General features: G+C 41.9%; 1 protein-coding gene across 1 annotated transcript; it reads left to right on the top strand.

Moving 5' to 3' along the window:
* The first annotated feature begins 450 nt into the window (after nucleotides 1-450).
* On the top strand, nucleotides 451-13982 carry LOC134295933 (class I histocompatibility antigen, F10 alpha chain-like). Its single transcript, XM_062969433.1, has 8 exons — nucleotides 451-622; nucleotides 705-980; nucleotides 3934-4209; nucleotides 6010-6297; nucleotides 6850-6930; nucleotides 8356-8391; nucleotides 9785-9864; nucleotides 12169-13982. Exons 1-8 carry the CDS (start codon nucleotides 511-513, stop codon nucleotides 12211-12213), a joined length of 1194 nt encoding a protein of 397 aa, XP_062825503.1. The 5' UTR covers nucleotides 451-510; the 3' UTR covers nucleotides 12214-13982.
* The last annotated feature ends 563 nt before the right edge of the window (nucleotides 13983-14545 follow it).

Here is a 14545-nt window from a genome sequence, read left to right as displayed (position 1 = left end):
TTGGAGAGGAGGAAAGACTGCTTTAGAAAGGATTTTAGGAGAAAATATGTAGTAAATTGGTTAGAGTCAGAGTTAATGCCAAGGGAAAACATTTATCTAGAACCAATCCAGCAGGGGGCGCTGTAACCCACGGTTTCGTTTTCCCAATGCGAAGCCTGCCAAGATTGGATTGAATATTATTCAGATTTCGGGGGTCTTAGCCCTGTATTTCTTTGAAATATGAACAAACAACATGACTGACAGGGGGGCTTTGGGGGTCGGGTCACACTCTCTCAGCCTTAAAGGTGAGCAGAAGCCCTTCGGCGAGGATTCCCAGCAGGAGCGACTTTCTCTTTCCAACTTTCGCAGGCTGGCGCTCTGCCTCATGCCTGGCAACTGATGACGACACGGCAATCTCTTTTTCCCATTGGCTGGGCGTTTCCTCCTGGCCCAATCCGCGCCCTTCCTGGGGATTTCCTAACCCGCTTCGCTTTTGGTTTGCCTCATTTGGCGTCGTTTCTGAGCGGGGCGATGGCGCTGTCTCTGTGGCTTCTCCTGGGCCCGGCCTGCCTCTCTCTCGTCCTCCTCGGTGACCCCGTACTTGCCCTGCCCAAGGGAACCGCCGCGCCAGAGATGCCTCCAGGTGAGGAGCGGGGAAGGAGGCTTCGAGACAGAGTCTCCCTTCTGCCTGTCCTACCCTTCAACCCTCCCCTCTCTCTTCCCAGGGGCCTCCTCACACTCCCTGCGTTACTTCTACACATCACTGACGGAGTCCAGCCCGGGGCTGCCACATTTCATCGCTGTGGGCTACGTGGACGACCAGCTCTTCATTCAATATGATGCCCACACTAGGAAGGCTGTACGTCGAGTCCCTTGGATGGAGAAGGCGGGGGAGGCAGATCCTCAGTACTGGGTCTGGAACACTCAGAGATTGCAGAACGCAGAAGCTCTATTCAGAGTGAATTTGGCAACTCTGCGGGAGCGTTACAACCAGACTGGAGGTGAGTGGTCGGGTGGAGGAGCCCAGCACATTCCCACCTTTTATTTTTGGGGGTTTTTTTTTCCAGGGGAAGGAAGTGAAGGGAGGGGACTGCCGGGAGGGAGAGGGAGGGAAGGGTTTGAAGTGATTGAACCAGAAGAATTTCGGAAAATAGGTTCATCTTAATTTCTGTAAGGTCTCCAGCCAAGAGGAAGCGATTGTGCCCCCTCTGAATGTTGAACGCCCAGCATTTCTCACCCTTTTCTCTTTTGGCCAGAGATGCAGCTAACATCCAAGAGTATTCCAATAGCTGGTGCTCTTTTTTTCCCTTTTCTGTTGTGCACTTGCAGTTGGTAAGGAGTGCTGGCAGTTGCAGCTCATGGAAGGCCCTATAATCCCAGGCAGGGGCTGAGGGGGAGCCCACATTTAGGATGGGATTCACTCAGGATCCAGTTCTCTTGCTTTTTCTGCAAATCTCTAATCTCAGCCTTTGGGGAGATGAAAGGGCTTGAGAGAGAAGGAGGAGCTTTAAGGGTTAATGATGCCTGAAAGCAAATATCTCTTGCGATTCCAGGGAAATTAGTTTTGCAGCATGAGGTTGGTTAGTAATTGTGAAAGTCACATCTTGAGTCTTGAACATGACTGGACAATGGTAATTTCTTACCAGTTGTGATGATACAAATTTAGAACTATACACAGAATACCAGTAAATACACTGTGGTTCCATCAGTGGCCACTGGACACAAGACACCAGTTTAATATTCATGATTAAAACTGACTGGCTAGGCATGCCAGAAGGAATAGGCCTTGAGATGTGTTTTGCATTCCCACAACCCATTTTTTCTTGAATAATTTTTATTAATTGCTTTTCAGTTACAGTGCAAGGTTAAAAACTTGGGGTAAGTGTTGGGAAAAGGGTATAGGGAACAAGTGGTGGGGTGGGGAAGGGGGCGGGGTGAAGGGGGGGGGGAAGGAAATATAAACAGTCAGGGAAAGGGGGTTGAGGGAATACATCAAACAGGGGAAGTAATCTTCCATTCTTACCCCTTACAATAATTATCAGTAATTTCTAGTTCATTTCTTATTTTTCCATTTTTTAAAAAATATTCTTCTATTTTTTCTATTTAGCTGTTGGATCTCCTCCAGCAGTTAGTCCAAAATGTAACTTTTCCATGCTCTGAAAGAGAGCAATAAATATGCAGATTGTTCTCCTGCTTGTACTTTATCTTTAGTTTTTACATCATTTTACTATATATCATGTTTTAGTTACTTAGGAGGTGTGATTAAGATTTTTAGAACTGATAAAATGATATATTTATTCAAATTATAAAACATGGCTCAGTTGGAATACAGGACAAACCTTCTGCTAGTAACAGAGGATCAAATACAAACATGATTTGTTCACAGATTTCCCCATGTCAGGAGCAACTTGAGAAACTGCAAGTTGCTTCTGGTGTGAGAAAATTAGCCACCTGCAAGGACATTGCCCCGGGGATGCCCGGATGTTTTACCCTTTCTTTCATGTCCCCACATGAGATGCTGGAGCTGACAGATGGGAGCTCACACTGCTCCCCAGATTTGAACCACTGACCTTTCGGTTAGTAGTCCTGGCACAAGGGTTTAACCCATTGCTCCATCATGGGCCCCATTTAAACACTTGTATGTATTGTAAAATAAACTGATGATTGTGAATTTCCTGGTGCCCAGTAGATTATCAGGATCCACAAGCAAAACCAGGGAGGAGTGGATTATCCAAAGCATGCAAAGGGCTCACCTCCTCCCTTCCTATCTAGATTAAAGCCTTTGTTTGTTAATTCATTTTAATAAAATAAAATAAAATAAAAATAAACCCACACTGTTGCCAGTTGTGTGGATGTTATTATATCTACAGTAATTTGGAGCCAATAAAACTTTTGGGATTAAGCATTGGTTGAAATGTATAAAACCAATGATGGACAAGGAGGAATGAGAGGTTGCCAAAGTGCATTTACCCATATCAAGTTCCTTCCAAGGTGCCCGCTTTTTCATACATTTTTTGTGAACTGGCGGAACTCACTGCCTCAGCATAGAAAAGAATCAACAAGGAACCTTTGAAGATAGAGCTACACAAAAAGGCCAGGCACATTCCCTGCAATACAATGGAGAAGGAAGTGGGTGGCATTCTCTAAAATTATGTAACGGGTGGATCATAATTATGTTTCTGTCTCTTGAAGAGAAACAGCTAAATCCAAATGTCTGAAAGAACAGAATTAACTTTTCTACTCTTCTGTCTTTTATTTAAGAACAAAGTTGACTGGCCTAAACTAGACAGGTCTTCTCTGCCTCATTTCTGGCATGTTTACAACTCACTTGAGTTGGGCGGGGGGGAGGGGGGGGAGCAGCTCTCTTTCCCTGCAAGTCCCACATGGCTGGCCTTCTTGCTTTTAACAGCAGGCAGTTTGGGGAAGGGGGTTAAGAAGAAGAGGGGTTTCCCCTGTCGCCCTGAGGGAGTCTTGGGGAGAAGGAGGGATGACATATGGCGATCACTAGTCCTGTTTCTTGCGGAAACATCTCCCAAGGCCCCCTTGCTGTACAACCTTTTCTGTCCATTAGAAGCTGTAGGGAGCGTCCATGGCACCTTCATGAAGGTATTTAGGAGGTGAAGGGGGAAAGGCAAAGGGCTCAGTCTGCATGGAAGGAGGGAATAATGAGGGACATAATTTCCCAAGGAGGGGACTAGAGGATTGTAGGGTAGAATTTCTCTGGGAGGCATACACACCATGGAAAGTATAGTTGTTAATAAGATAAAATACTTCGTTGCATCCATTCTTTAGTGATGATCACCATTCTTTGGATAGCCTCTGATTCTTTCTTCAGTCTTGGGTAAAATAAGAAAAACAAATTTGTCTAATCCCATTTTGTGGGGCAGGGAGGGAGGGGCTGCTCTCCCTCTGCTTATGCAACCCCACCCTTCATCTTCTGTGCATCTGTTTCAGGATTTCACACCTGGCAGTGGATGTACGGCTGTGAGCTGCGGAGAGATGGGAGCAAAGCAGGGCACATGCAATACGCTTATGACGGGAGGGACTTCATCAGCCTGGATAAGGAGACCCTCACCTGGACGGCAGCCGATGTCCCAGCTCAGGTCACCAAGAGGAGTTGGGAGAAGGAGACAAATGAAGCCCAATTCCAGAAGGGCTACCTGGAGGAGACCTGTATTGAGTGGCTGCAGAAATACCTGGACTATGGGAAGGAGACACTGTTGAGGACAGGTGAGTCCTGTGGGTGGGTGAAGGAGGGAAGGACCCTGCTACTGAGGACAGAGCATTCAGCCCCGCTGGCCCCCTTCCCCATGGACATATACCTTGGCTTTTTCATAACAAAACATATATAACATATCCAGTTTCCAGAAAAAAAGGTCTTGGACCTGAGTCACCAGGGATTGAAACTCCACGCAAGCTGGTCCTACACTATAGAATTCATGGAGTGTGACACCACCCTAACTGCTCTGGCTGAGTCCTATGGGATCCTGGGGTTTGTAGTTTGATGAGGCACTGGTACTATTTTGCAGAGAACATAAAAGATCTTGCAAAACAAAAACTCACAGGATTCCAAAGCATTGATCCAGAGTCATTAAACTGGTGTTAAACTACATTAATTCTACAATGAAGATGCCTTGGCCTTGGGTGAGTCACATTTCCCCTGCTCAGCGAATGGGCAAAGACAAAACTCTGAATATACTTTGCCAAGAAATCTCTGTGAGGGCTTCACCTCAGATTGGTATAGGTCAGAAACGACTTGAAGGCACGCAACAGCAACCAAGAACAATTGAGAATATTGAAGTCTGCTCTCTCTTCCTTCCTTGGTGGGGGAAACATTTAGGGAGGCTGATCCTTTAGCTAGACACTTGAATATACCAACCATGGATACTTTCCCCTTTTCTCACATTGAAACTGTATTCCAAAAATACAGTCAAATGTTTTCATAGTCCTGACCATTGCACTATAGATGTGGGTGGGCTTGTGTTTGACTTCCCCCTCCACGCTGGACAGATTTTGTATTGTGTTATTTGTTTGGTTTATGTATAGTCTGACCATTTCTCAACAAAGTGACTCAAAGCAGCTCAAAATGTATTAAGAATGGACTACAAGCTAACAGAGACATAAATAAAAGTATAAATATCAAAGTTATTTTAAAAATTCTTAAAACAGTGTGTAGAGTTAAAACAGTTCAAATTCATTTTTCAAAGCCTATAAACAAAACAGCACAGGGGTATATTAGGAGTCCACCACAGTCAATTTCTAAAAGTATGATGGAAAGAAAGATGCCTCCGAACGTACTTAGTCATTAAGGTCAAACTTGAATTGTGTTGCTCCCTTACACAGAGAAGAATATGATTTCTTTTTATTTTAGTGTCTTAGAAAAGCCAAGGTTTCCTGGAGAATAACCTCTCAACAGAGCCAGACTTTCAAAACAACAGCATTATGTGTTTTCCTTCGACTTTAAAATATTGTCCAGGCAGGATTTTGTTATTTATTTGTAGCATTTATATTTATTATTGTGCTTATTCTACTTCTTTTCCTTCTTTTGACTTGAGGTGGGTTAATATTCTCAGATCAATCCCCATGCAGAGCAGCCAGGACAAAGCAGAGACAATGTGCTCCAATCCATTTATCCCTTTATTTATATCCCATCTTTCTCCAAGACTGGGAGTCAGTGTAGCTTACAAACTGCAGACAGTGTCGAATGAAGTGCATATGATGAAAACCCCTGAGTGTGTGAGCATCTGCAGAGAAGGTCTTGTTCTGCCTTCACACCAATTTTGTTTTTCTTATTTGCTAAAATTACACTTGAAGCCCCTAAAAAGATGAAATAACTCTAAGAATTGCAGTTCCATTGTCTTTGCTTTGGAGGCATAACTCTCCTGAGCCCTGATTACATTTGTAATCATCGGTTGGATGTGAGGCAGTACAAAGAACACCAACAACCTTCTGCAAAGGAATCTTAACTGAATGTGCTTACTCGGAAGGTTCTGAGAAAGGCATTAGTCTCATTTTGCTGTTTCCTTCCAGAGCGCCCTGTGGGGAAGGTGAGCCGCATGGCAGCCAATGATGGCCAGGAGGCCCTTATCTGCCAGGCCCACGGTTTTTACCCCAGAGAGATCGATGCCACCTGGACAAAGGGGGAGGAGAACATGGACCATGAGACCTTCCGTAGGAACATTGCTCACAACTCCGATGGGACCTACCACACCTGGCTCAGCATCGAGATTGATCCCAAGGAGAGGGACCTCTACCGGTGCCATCTGGAGCATGCCAGCCTGCCAAAGCCTATGGTCCTGGCCTACGAAGAGTCTGGTGGTGAGAGATTTTAGGGGGTGCAAAGAATCGGCCTCTCAGTGGAGGATTCTAGGAGCTAATGTGTTGTCGAAGGCTTTAATGGTCAGGATTACAGGAGCTAAATTTTGGTCAGTGGGGGGATTCTGGGAGGTGAACACACTCCTGCAGTGACTGACACAGGCAAAGCTTCAGGAGTCTCTGTGAACATGTTTAGGTGTGGAAATAGGAGATGCAGTCCTCAGGGAACAGGATGGTGTGGTGCTTGATAAAGGAGGCAGAAGAACAATACTGGAAAGTATGAGCCCATATTTGGTGGAAGGAATCCACAAAAATATGGTTTTATTGCTGACTTTGGATGCATGGACATGGCCTAAAATAATATATGCACCTTCTTAAAATTAAATTGTATTTCTAAAGCCTTTAATGCTGGGACTGAGGGGGAGAAAGTTTTTCATGAAAAAGTTGAAGGAAGTTGATTGCATTGGGAGGTTTAGTCACTGTGTTTCGGTCAGGGATCTCAGGTGGTGGCCTTGAAGTGCTTGTCTGAACAGAGATATCTTTCTTCTCTTTTAGTCAACATGGGAGTTATTGTGGGAGCCATCTTAGGAGTCCTAGCAATTTTGGTGATAGCTGCTGTGATCTACTTCATCCGCAGTAAGTGCACATGGATATTTTTCCTGGGTGTCATTCTTTGGTATTGTCTTCTGTAGAATATTGCAGGCATAAATGACCCAATCTTCCATGAGACCTCCAGGAGCCCCTCTCCCTTTGAAGGAATCTAAACATGGAATCAGAAGTACCTCAAGGTCATTTAACTGGTCTCCAAACAAGCCCTGTATCCTTGGCATGCCATCTTTAATGCAGCCACATTGAATAAGAAATCTACAGCATCACTGGTAGTAGACCTAAATCCATTACCCCCTCCCAACCAGTTTATTTTGGAAGCTCGTTTATTTGAGGTAGAATTATCATCTGCTACCTAACAGACGGAGTCTAAATTCCCAAATCTACATTATTCAGGATTGGAATACAACTCAGTATTATCATCTTAATTATCCAAATGTTCACCTTTACCACAGGTGTGATTATGTAGGATTAAGTTCCATTGGCTTTTAACTATTTTATATCCCATCTTGTCCTGATTATTCTGTTTCTAATGCCTTTATCTTTCTGTTATGGCAACTCCTGGGTTGGAGGGCTCTATTGAACCTGGCTGCACCCCTCCTTCTAGGTTTGGAAGATCCCAAACCTTCCTTCTGGGGTGGAGGTCCTGAGGCCTTCCATATATTGTTTAACCTGTTTCTAGCACTCCTCACCGAAGGCTATGCTGGCTAGAGCTACAGGGAGTTATAGTCTAGCAGCATCTGGAAGGGTCTGGTAATGGTGGGAACTGAATTCCTTGGATTTGGGGGTCTCATTTTGGTTGCAGCTTGTCTGATGCCTTCCATTTCTTTCCATTGGTGGCAGTACTACTAGAAATTGGGGAGGGAGTCTGTTTGGTGTAGGTTTTTCCCATGCATCAGTTTCTGAGAGAGAACTATCTACCTCTTCCATAAGAAGGCTGTAATCACAGGACATGGATTATAGGCTGGAGGAATGTACAGCCTTTTCTGTGATGTCTCCACACCCCTGCAGTGTTCTCCCTGAGAAAGTGCTCATGGACCCCTCTTGGCTGGCTTTTACCAGGAGCATAAAAAGCCTTATTTATTCTAGACTGCATTGGATTATAATTGTGGTGTTTTGAATTAAGGGTTAGGTGTAATGTTTTCATTTTCATCTTAAATACTTGTGCATTGGTTATTATTTTATGGGCTTTATTGTCTGTTTTTTATTTTCAATTAAGTTGTGTTCTGCTCTGCAGTGGTTTCTACACTGAAAAATAGACTCGAAATATATAGAATACAGTTTTAAGTAATGAGCCCCCCAGTCTATTTGAACACATTAGGGTTTCCTTCTGAGTAAATATGGGCAGGGTTGGGGGTCCGAACATTTTGCCAAGGTGGACAAGAAGGAACTGCATTATCTCTGGCATGAACCCCCCCCCCCCCCACCTCTGATAAATTATTTCTCTCTTTACAGACAAAAAGCAAGAGAAGGTATATGAAGCAAAACCAAGTGAGTGATGACTCCATTTCAAAACGAGTTTTAAAGTTTTGAATCATGTTGTTTACAGGTAGATAAAAAGAAGCACAGCTGCTGATTTGTGTGAGAAGTTTAGTCACATAATAATAATAATAATAATAATAATAATAATAATAATACTTTATTTATACCCCGCCACCATCTCCCCAGCGGGGACTCGGGGCGGCTAACATGGGGCCATGCCCAGAGCAATACAATATAATAAAATATAAAAACAACATATCATAGCATAATTAAAAGTAATACAATAGATAATAATAAACATCACATCAAGGAATCAAGAAACAGTAAAACAAGAGCAGGCCGCATGAACACAAAGATAAAACCCGGAGTGAGAGGGACAGAGGGGTACTCCACTGTGGACAGGGACATACGAAAGTGGGGCAGTTTAGAGGATAGATGTTCGGGGGGGGGGGGGGGAGTAACACAGAAATATATAACAGAAATTACTCACCGAAAGCATGAGCATCAGGGTATTACAGAGTCCTGATGCCTGATTTTGTACAATTCCTTCCCAGCTAGGTTGGCAAAGGGGTGAAATGTGGGACCTTAAAACACTGAGCTAGTTAAATGGGCTATAGATAATACTCCATGACAAAATAGCAACCTAACCAGTCAGAGTGGGGAAGGAGTAGTTACAGGGAACAACCAGTCTTTGGCTCAGTTTCTTGCTAAGCTTCTCCCAACTTGGTCCCATCCAAATATTGGAGGCTCCAATTCCTTGGTTGAGGATTGTGGGAATTCTCCAAAACATTTGGAAGGAATCAGGTTGAAGAAGATGCCATTAATTCTTGAGTCTTTCATGGCTGGATATCATGACTAAGGAGCTATGCTGTAGATGATCACAGGGAGATTTCCCTTTGCCTGGGAACATGGGCGGCAGGGACTCCAGAAATGTCTGGAAAGCTCCCATCTGCTGGTTTGTGGGAATAGCTGCAGCATCTAGATTGAATACTCCTCCAACGCACAATGAAACGGAGCTGAACAGCTATTCTTTCTATGGTAAGAAAAAAAATGGAGAAATGGTTGGAAAAATCAGGAAGACCTCAACATGTCATCTCCTGCAAGTTTCCAGCATCCAAGCAATAGCTGCAGCATCTAGATAGAAGACTCCAATGGAGCTGAAGAACTGTTCCGTTTTTCCTTAATGCACTTTCTATGGTAAGAAAAAAGACAGGAGAAATATTTGGTAGGCATTAAAACGTGATCTCAAGCAAACTTCCAGCATCCAAGCAACAAGATCTGTTTCCAAGTCTGGCCTTTTGCAGGCCTTCAAGCATTCCCTGTGACCCATGTGGAAAGATGTCTCTGGAGCCCTCTCTGTCTGGGTGCTACTTAACAGTCTTCATGTTTTGTGATTGACTAGAGCTTTTCCTAGACTGGCCTGATGGGGAAGTGAAGACTGACTTGGCGGGGAATGGAGTAGAAAAGAAGGGACCTGTGGAGGTAAACATTCCTTACTCATCTTACAGTCTTTGATGCTAAATCTCTTTTCTTCTCCTAATTGCAGTAAGTGACAAGAGCTCTGACAGCTCTGTGTATGTGAGGCATCCACCTCAGAGTAAATGAGGAAATCCATCTTAATTTCCATGGGAAGTGATTTCAGAGAAAAGGTGCCAGTTGAGAAAAGGGTCCTGTTCCAGATGATGGACAAAGTTATCAGCAGGCTCATTTGGGAACTGTCCTCCAGATCTCCTAGGCCAGTTTAAAAGGGCTTGTATTTTCCTTTAACGCATACTTTGGGTCTTTCCAGGAGTTTCATAGTTTGTTTTAGAGCTGATTCCTTATTTATTTTTTGCAAGTAATGGAGGGCCCATTCTCTCCTCCCCCCCCCCCCCCCCAGCTTGTCTGTAATATTTTGGGTTTTTTTTGTGTGAAGTGGGAACAGGTTGCCACCCTGTTACTCCTTACTGGGTACATGTGCCGACTCGGTCTGAGAAATGTGGACAGACAGGAGGAAGTGTCACGGGGTGGTGCAGAAAGGGGCAAAGTGTTGCCTCCAACTTTTGGAGCCTCAAGATAGGGGCATTTTTGCAAATCTTAGGGGCCTTCAGGGCTCCTTAGGGCCCAGGAACAACTTCTTTGAAAACTAGAAGAAAACTGGAATTGACTTCTAGTCTTGTTTTGAAAATCAAAAGGCCTCTCCTGGATTAAAATAGTCACGAAGGGGTAACATCATGGTAAAAAGGCTGTCCCCAGGGCTCCTAGAGAGCATTATTTAATCTTTGTTCCGTATGATGCAATATGCCTCCCTGCCCCAAGTCTGCAACAGGATTATGTAGTCCCTCACTTCCCACAGTCTTCACCCTTGCAGTATAGTCTGTAATAATGGCTTTATTCTCAGACCTTTCAAGGTCCCAGGTCAGAATTGGCCAGAGTGGTGTAATCGTAGCTGAGATACTGACTACAAGTAACTATCAAGTTAGCTTCCCGCAGCGCAGTAACAGGAAAAGCATATTGTGTGGATTCCTTTTTAAAAGTACAGTAGAGTCTTGTTTATCCAACCTTCGCTTATTCAATGTTCTGTATTAACGCAGTCTGCCTTTTAGTCGTAAATGTTTTTGTAGTCAATGTTTTCAAAACATTGCGATGTTTTGGTGCTAAATTTGTAAATACAGTAATTACTACATAACGTTACTGTGTATTGAACTGCTTTTTCTGTCTATTTGTTGTAAAACATGATGTTTTGGTGCTTAATTTGTAAAATCATAATGTAATTTGATGTTTAATGCTTTTTAATGCTTGTATAATGTATTTTTATTGATTACTGTTAATGGTTTTAAATGTGTTGTTAATTTTATTGATTGTTTGGCATTGAATCTTGCCGGGTGTTGTAAGCCGCCTTGAGTCCCCTCGGGTGCGAAAGGCGGGGTAAAAATGTTGTTAATAATAATAATAATAATTTAATAGGCTTTTCCTTATTATCCAACATTTTTCCTTATCCAACGTTCTGCTGGCCCGTTGATGATGGATAAGCGAGACTCTACTGTATTATGAGAATAATAACATCATACAGTAGAGTCTCGCTTAACTACCCTTCACTTATCCAACGTTCTGTATTATCCAACGCAGTCTGCCTCCCACTGCTGTTTCTCTAGGCAGCAACACACAACGGGTCAACACACCAAACAAAAACACAAGTACAGCCACACTCCCAAGCAAGTGGCAGACTTGTTGTAAAACATGATGTTTTGATGCTTAATTTGTAAAATCATAATGTAATTTGACGTTTAATAGGCTATTCCTTCATCCCTCCTTGTTATCCAACATTTTTGCTTATCCAACATTCTGCCCACCTGTTTATATTGGATAAGTGAGACTCTACTGTAATTATTTAATAATATCTTAATTTATATCCAGATTTTTCTCTCTAAAAAGAACCCAAAGTGACTAGGTTTTGCCACATGTTCAACATCTTTTGTCACCTGTTCAGTCAGACCATCTGAACATCAATGGCTATTTTCCTTACTTTGAGGGATGGGTTCTGCACAAAGCTTAAACCAAAGCCCTTTTGTGGGTTAACTAACGGCTTCTCCACTGACCTGTCATCTTTAGTGCCCTAATCTGTGGCTGTTTTACTTACCTGTTTGAGTCGGTGTTTGGAGATGTTTTACACCAACACCTCCTGGTCCCTGCCTGGAGGACATTTCCTGTTAGCTGTGTTACTTCAGGGATGGTGTTGTCTCTTTCCCTGGCAATTCTGTAACATTGGCTAAACTCTGAACTCTTCATTTTCCTTTGTTTCTGCAGCCTGAGACCTTATTGACCAGTGAGGTGGCACCAGAAGATGCCTGATGAAATTTTGCTGCAAATTTCATATGTAAAGAACTTCTGCTATAGCCGCTGACTGGTGTGCTGTCTTACCCAGACTCTGGTCCTGCCATACCAATTCCAACTAATAGACTGCCTTAGATTTGAAGTGAAATTTAATTTCTGATGGGTTCAGGCCCAATTCTTTTGAATTAATAATGTGTATAGCCACCCCGAGTCCCGTTTGGGGAGATGGAGGTGGGGTATAAATAAACTTCAACAACTTCTTCTTCTTCTTCTTCTTCTTATTATTATTATTATTATTATTCGCTTTGCTCAGAAATGTGCCAAACATCTGCAACAAAACACGCAGTTTTAAGATTACAAGGCTCCAACAGCACACTATTCAGAATGATACTTTGATTTCCATCCAAATTATTTCATGATAATAAATATAGAAAATATCTTGCTGTGCTTTATAAGCCCACCATAAATTGAATCAGCAGTAAATATGTGAAGTTATTCAGCTGTATATAACATCTATCATGAAAATAATAAATAATATCCTATAATGTGTTATTAAAATGTAGAGTGCTCAGATCATACAGTTACTGGAGAGCAATAGTAAAGGCCCAAAATATGGTTTACAAATTTTCTTTTGATGCCTCAATCAGATTACCATACTTATTGGCGAGGCTCTAGTTTGTTGGACTTCCCTCCATCAAGTTTGAAACTTTGTTATCCCACTGCTTAATTTGTTTTATTGTGTATGAACTGAATTCAAATATTTTTATAAAAATGTTGATCTTGGATTTTTTTTAAAAAATAATGTATCCTGCTGTTCACGAGCTGACACTTTAATTTCAAAAACAATGGAAATGGCACCACATATCTTCACATATTTTAAAATACAGACTTAAGCAATATTATGTTTTAAATTTTGTATACTGTTTTTATTTGATTATATTTAGGTGCTTAAATGTTTATGCTTTATTTTATTACTGTGCTTTATATTATCAGCATTGAATTTTGCCAGTTTTGAAAGGTGAGAAAGGTGGGGTAGAAACGTTGTAAATAAATAAATAAATAAAATTTTTAAAGATTGAGATTCATCATTTTGGAACTGCAATGATTTTGATAGTATCTGGGTTTTGGTAATCCACAGCTTCCCTCCTGCATTGTTTCCTTTCTTCCCTAATTTGTATGAAATCCTTCATTTGAGTTAGAAAGATATTGTAAATATACTGCATTGTAGGCTTTTAGGAATTGTGGAAGTCCAAGCTGTCCCACGCCTGATCTAGAAGATTAAAGATTGGAAATCATGGGATGCTCTGAAGGCTTATCTCTAGTTCTGAGCTCCAGATGAGGGTTTGGCCCTCAAAATGTGTATTTTTAACACAGCCTTGTACACATTGACTCAGAAATAGTTTTTGTTGGGCTTACTCCAAAGTCAAAGTGCCTAGGATCATCATGTGGCTCTGATAATTATATGGGCTCCTGCCATGAATTGCTGTAAAAAAAATTAGACTTATTTATTTATTTATTTATTTATTACAATATTTATATCCCACCCTTCTCACCCAACAGGGGACTCAGGGCGGCTTACAATAAAACAGACATATAAAAACTGTACAATACACTATAAATCAGTTAAAAAATTAACTTACATAAAACATTCATAAAATGCATTTATGACTTGCATTGCTTGCTACTTTTGCATCATTTTAACTTTTCTTTGAATACATTGGATGTACTTATTTTTTCCCTCTGAACTGTTTGAGTGAAATAAATGAGCAGGGCCCACAATTTCTGTATCCATTTTCTCTGTGTATTTTTTTTATCGTAACAATGATGGGAGCTATGGCACTATTACTAGGGTTGTTAAGTGTTTTCAGACATTGAAGTGAAGCAAATTGGACTGAGGTTATGTTAAAGAATTGCTGCAAGCAAGGGAAACATGTTGCAGTTTCCCAGCTTTCACGCCTTGTTGCTCAATCCAGTATGTCATCATGTGTGTAATGCCAAGGCTAAGCATGTAGGTAGCTTTATAGGACTTCATCACATAATTCAGATAAGGTTTTGGAAATTAAAACATTGTCAGGCCTAATAACAGGTGAAGGTTTCATTATTTGAAATGCTGGGAATCAGAAGTATTTTGGATTTGGGTGGAATTAGGAGAACACATATTGCATATGCGTACATAATGAGATATTTTGGAGATGGGGCATGGTCTTAACATCTGTCAGGGGTGATTTGATTGTGCTTTTCCTGCATGGCAGGGAGCAATTTCCTTCTTATTTAAAACTGAGGTGGGCAATTTGGCAGATCAAGGATACAGGATTCCAGTGTTGGTAATAATAATATCCTCCTATGGAAC

The sequence above is a fragment of the Anolis carolinensis genome, chromosome 2 (assembly GCF_035594765.1).
Source record: "Anolis carolinensis isolate JA03-04 chromosome 2, rAnoCar3.1.pri, whole genome shotgun sequence".
In the NCBI taxonomy this organism is placed as follows: Eukaryota; Metazoa; Chordata; class Lepidosauria; order Squamata; family Dactyloidae; genus Anolis; species Anolis carolinensis.
The sequence above is the reverse complement of the archived record's forward strand: the minus strand, read 5'-3'. Positions and strand labels throughout refer to the sequence as shown.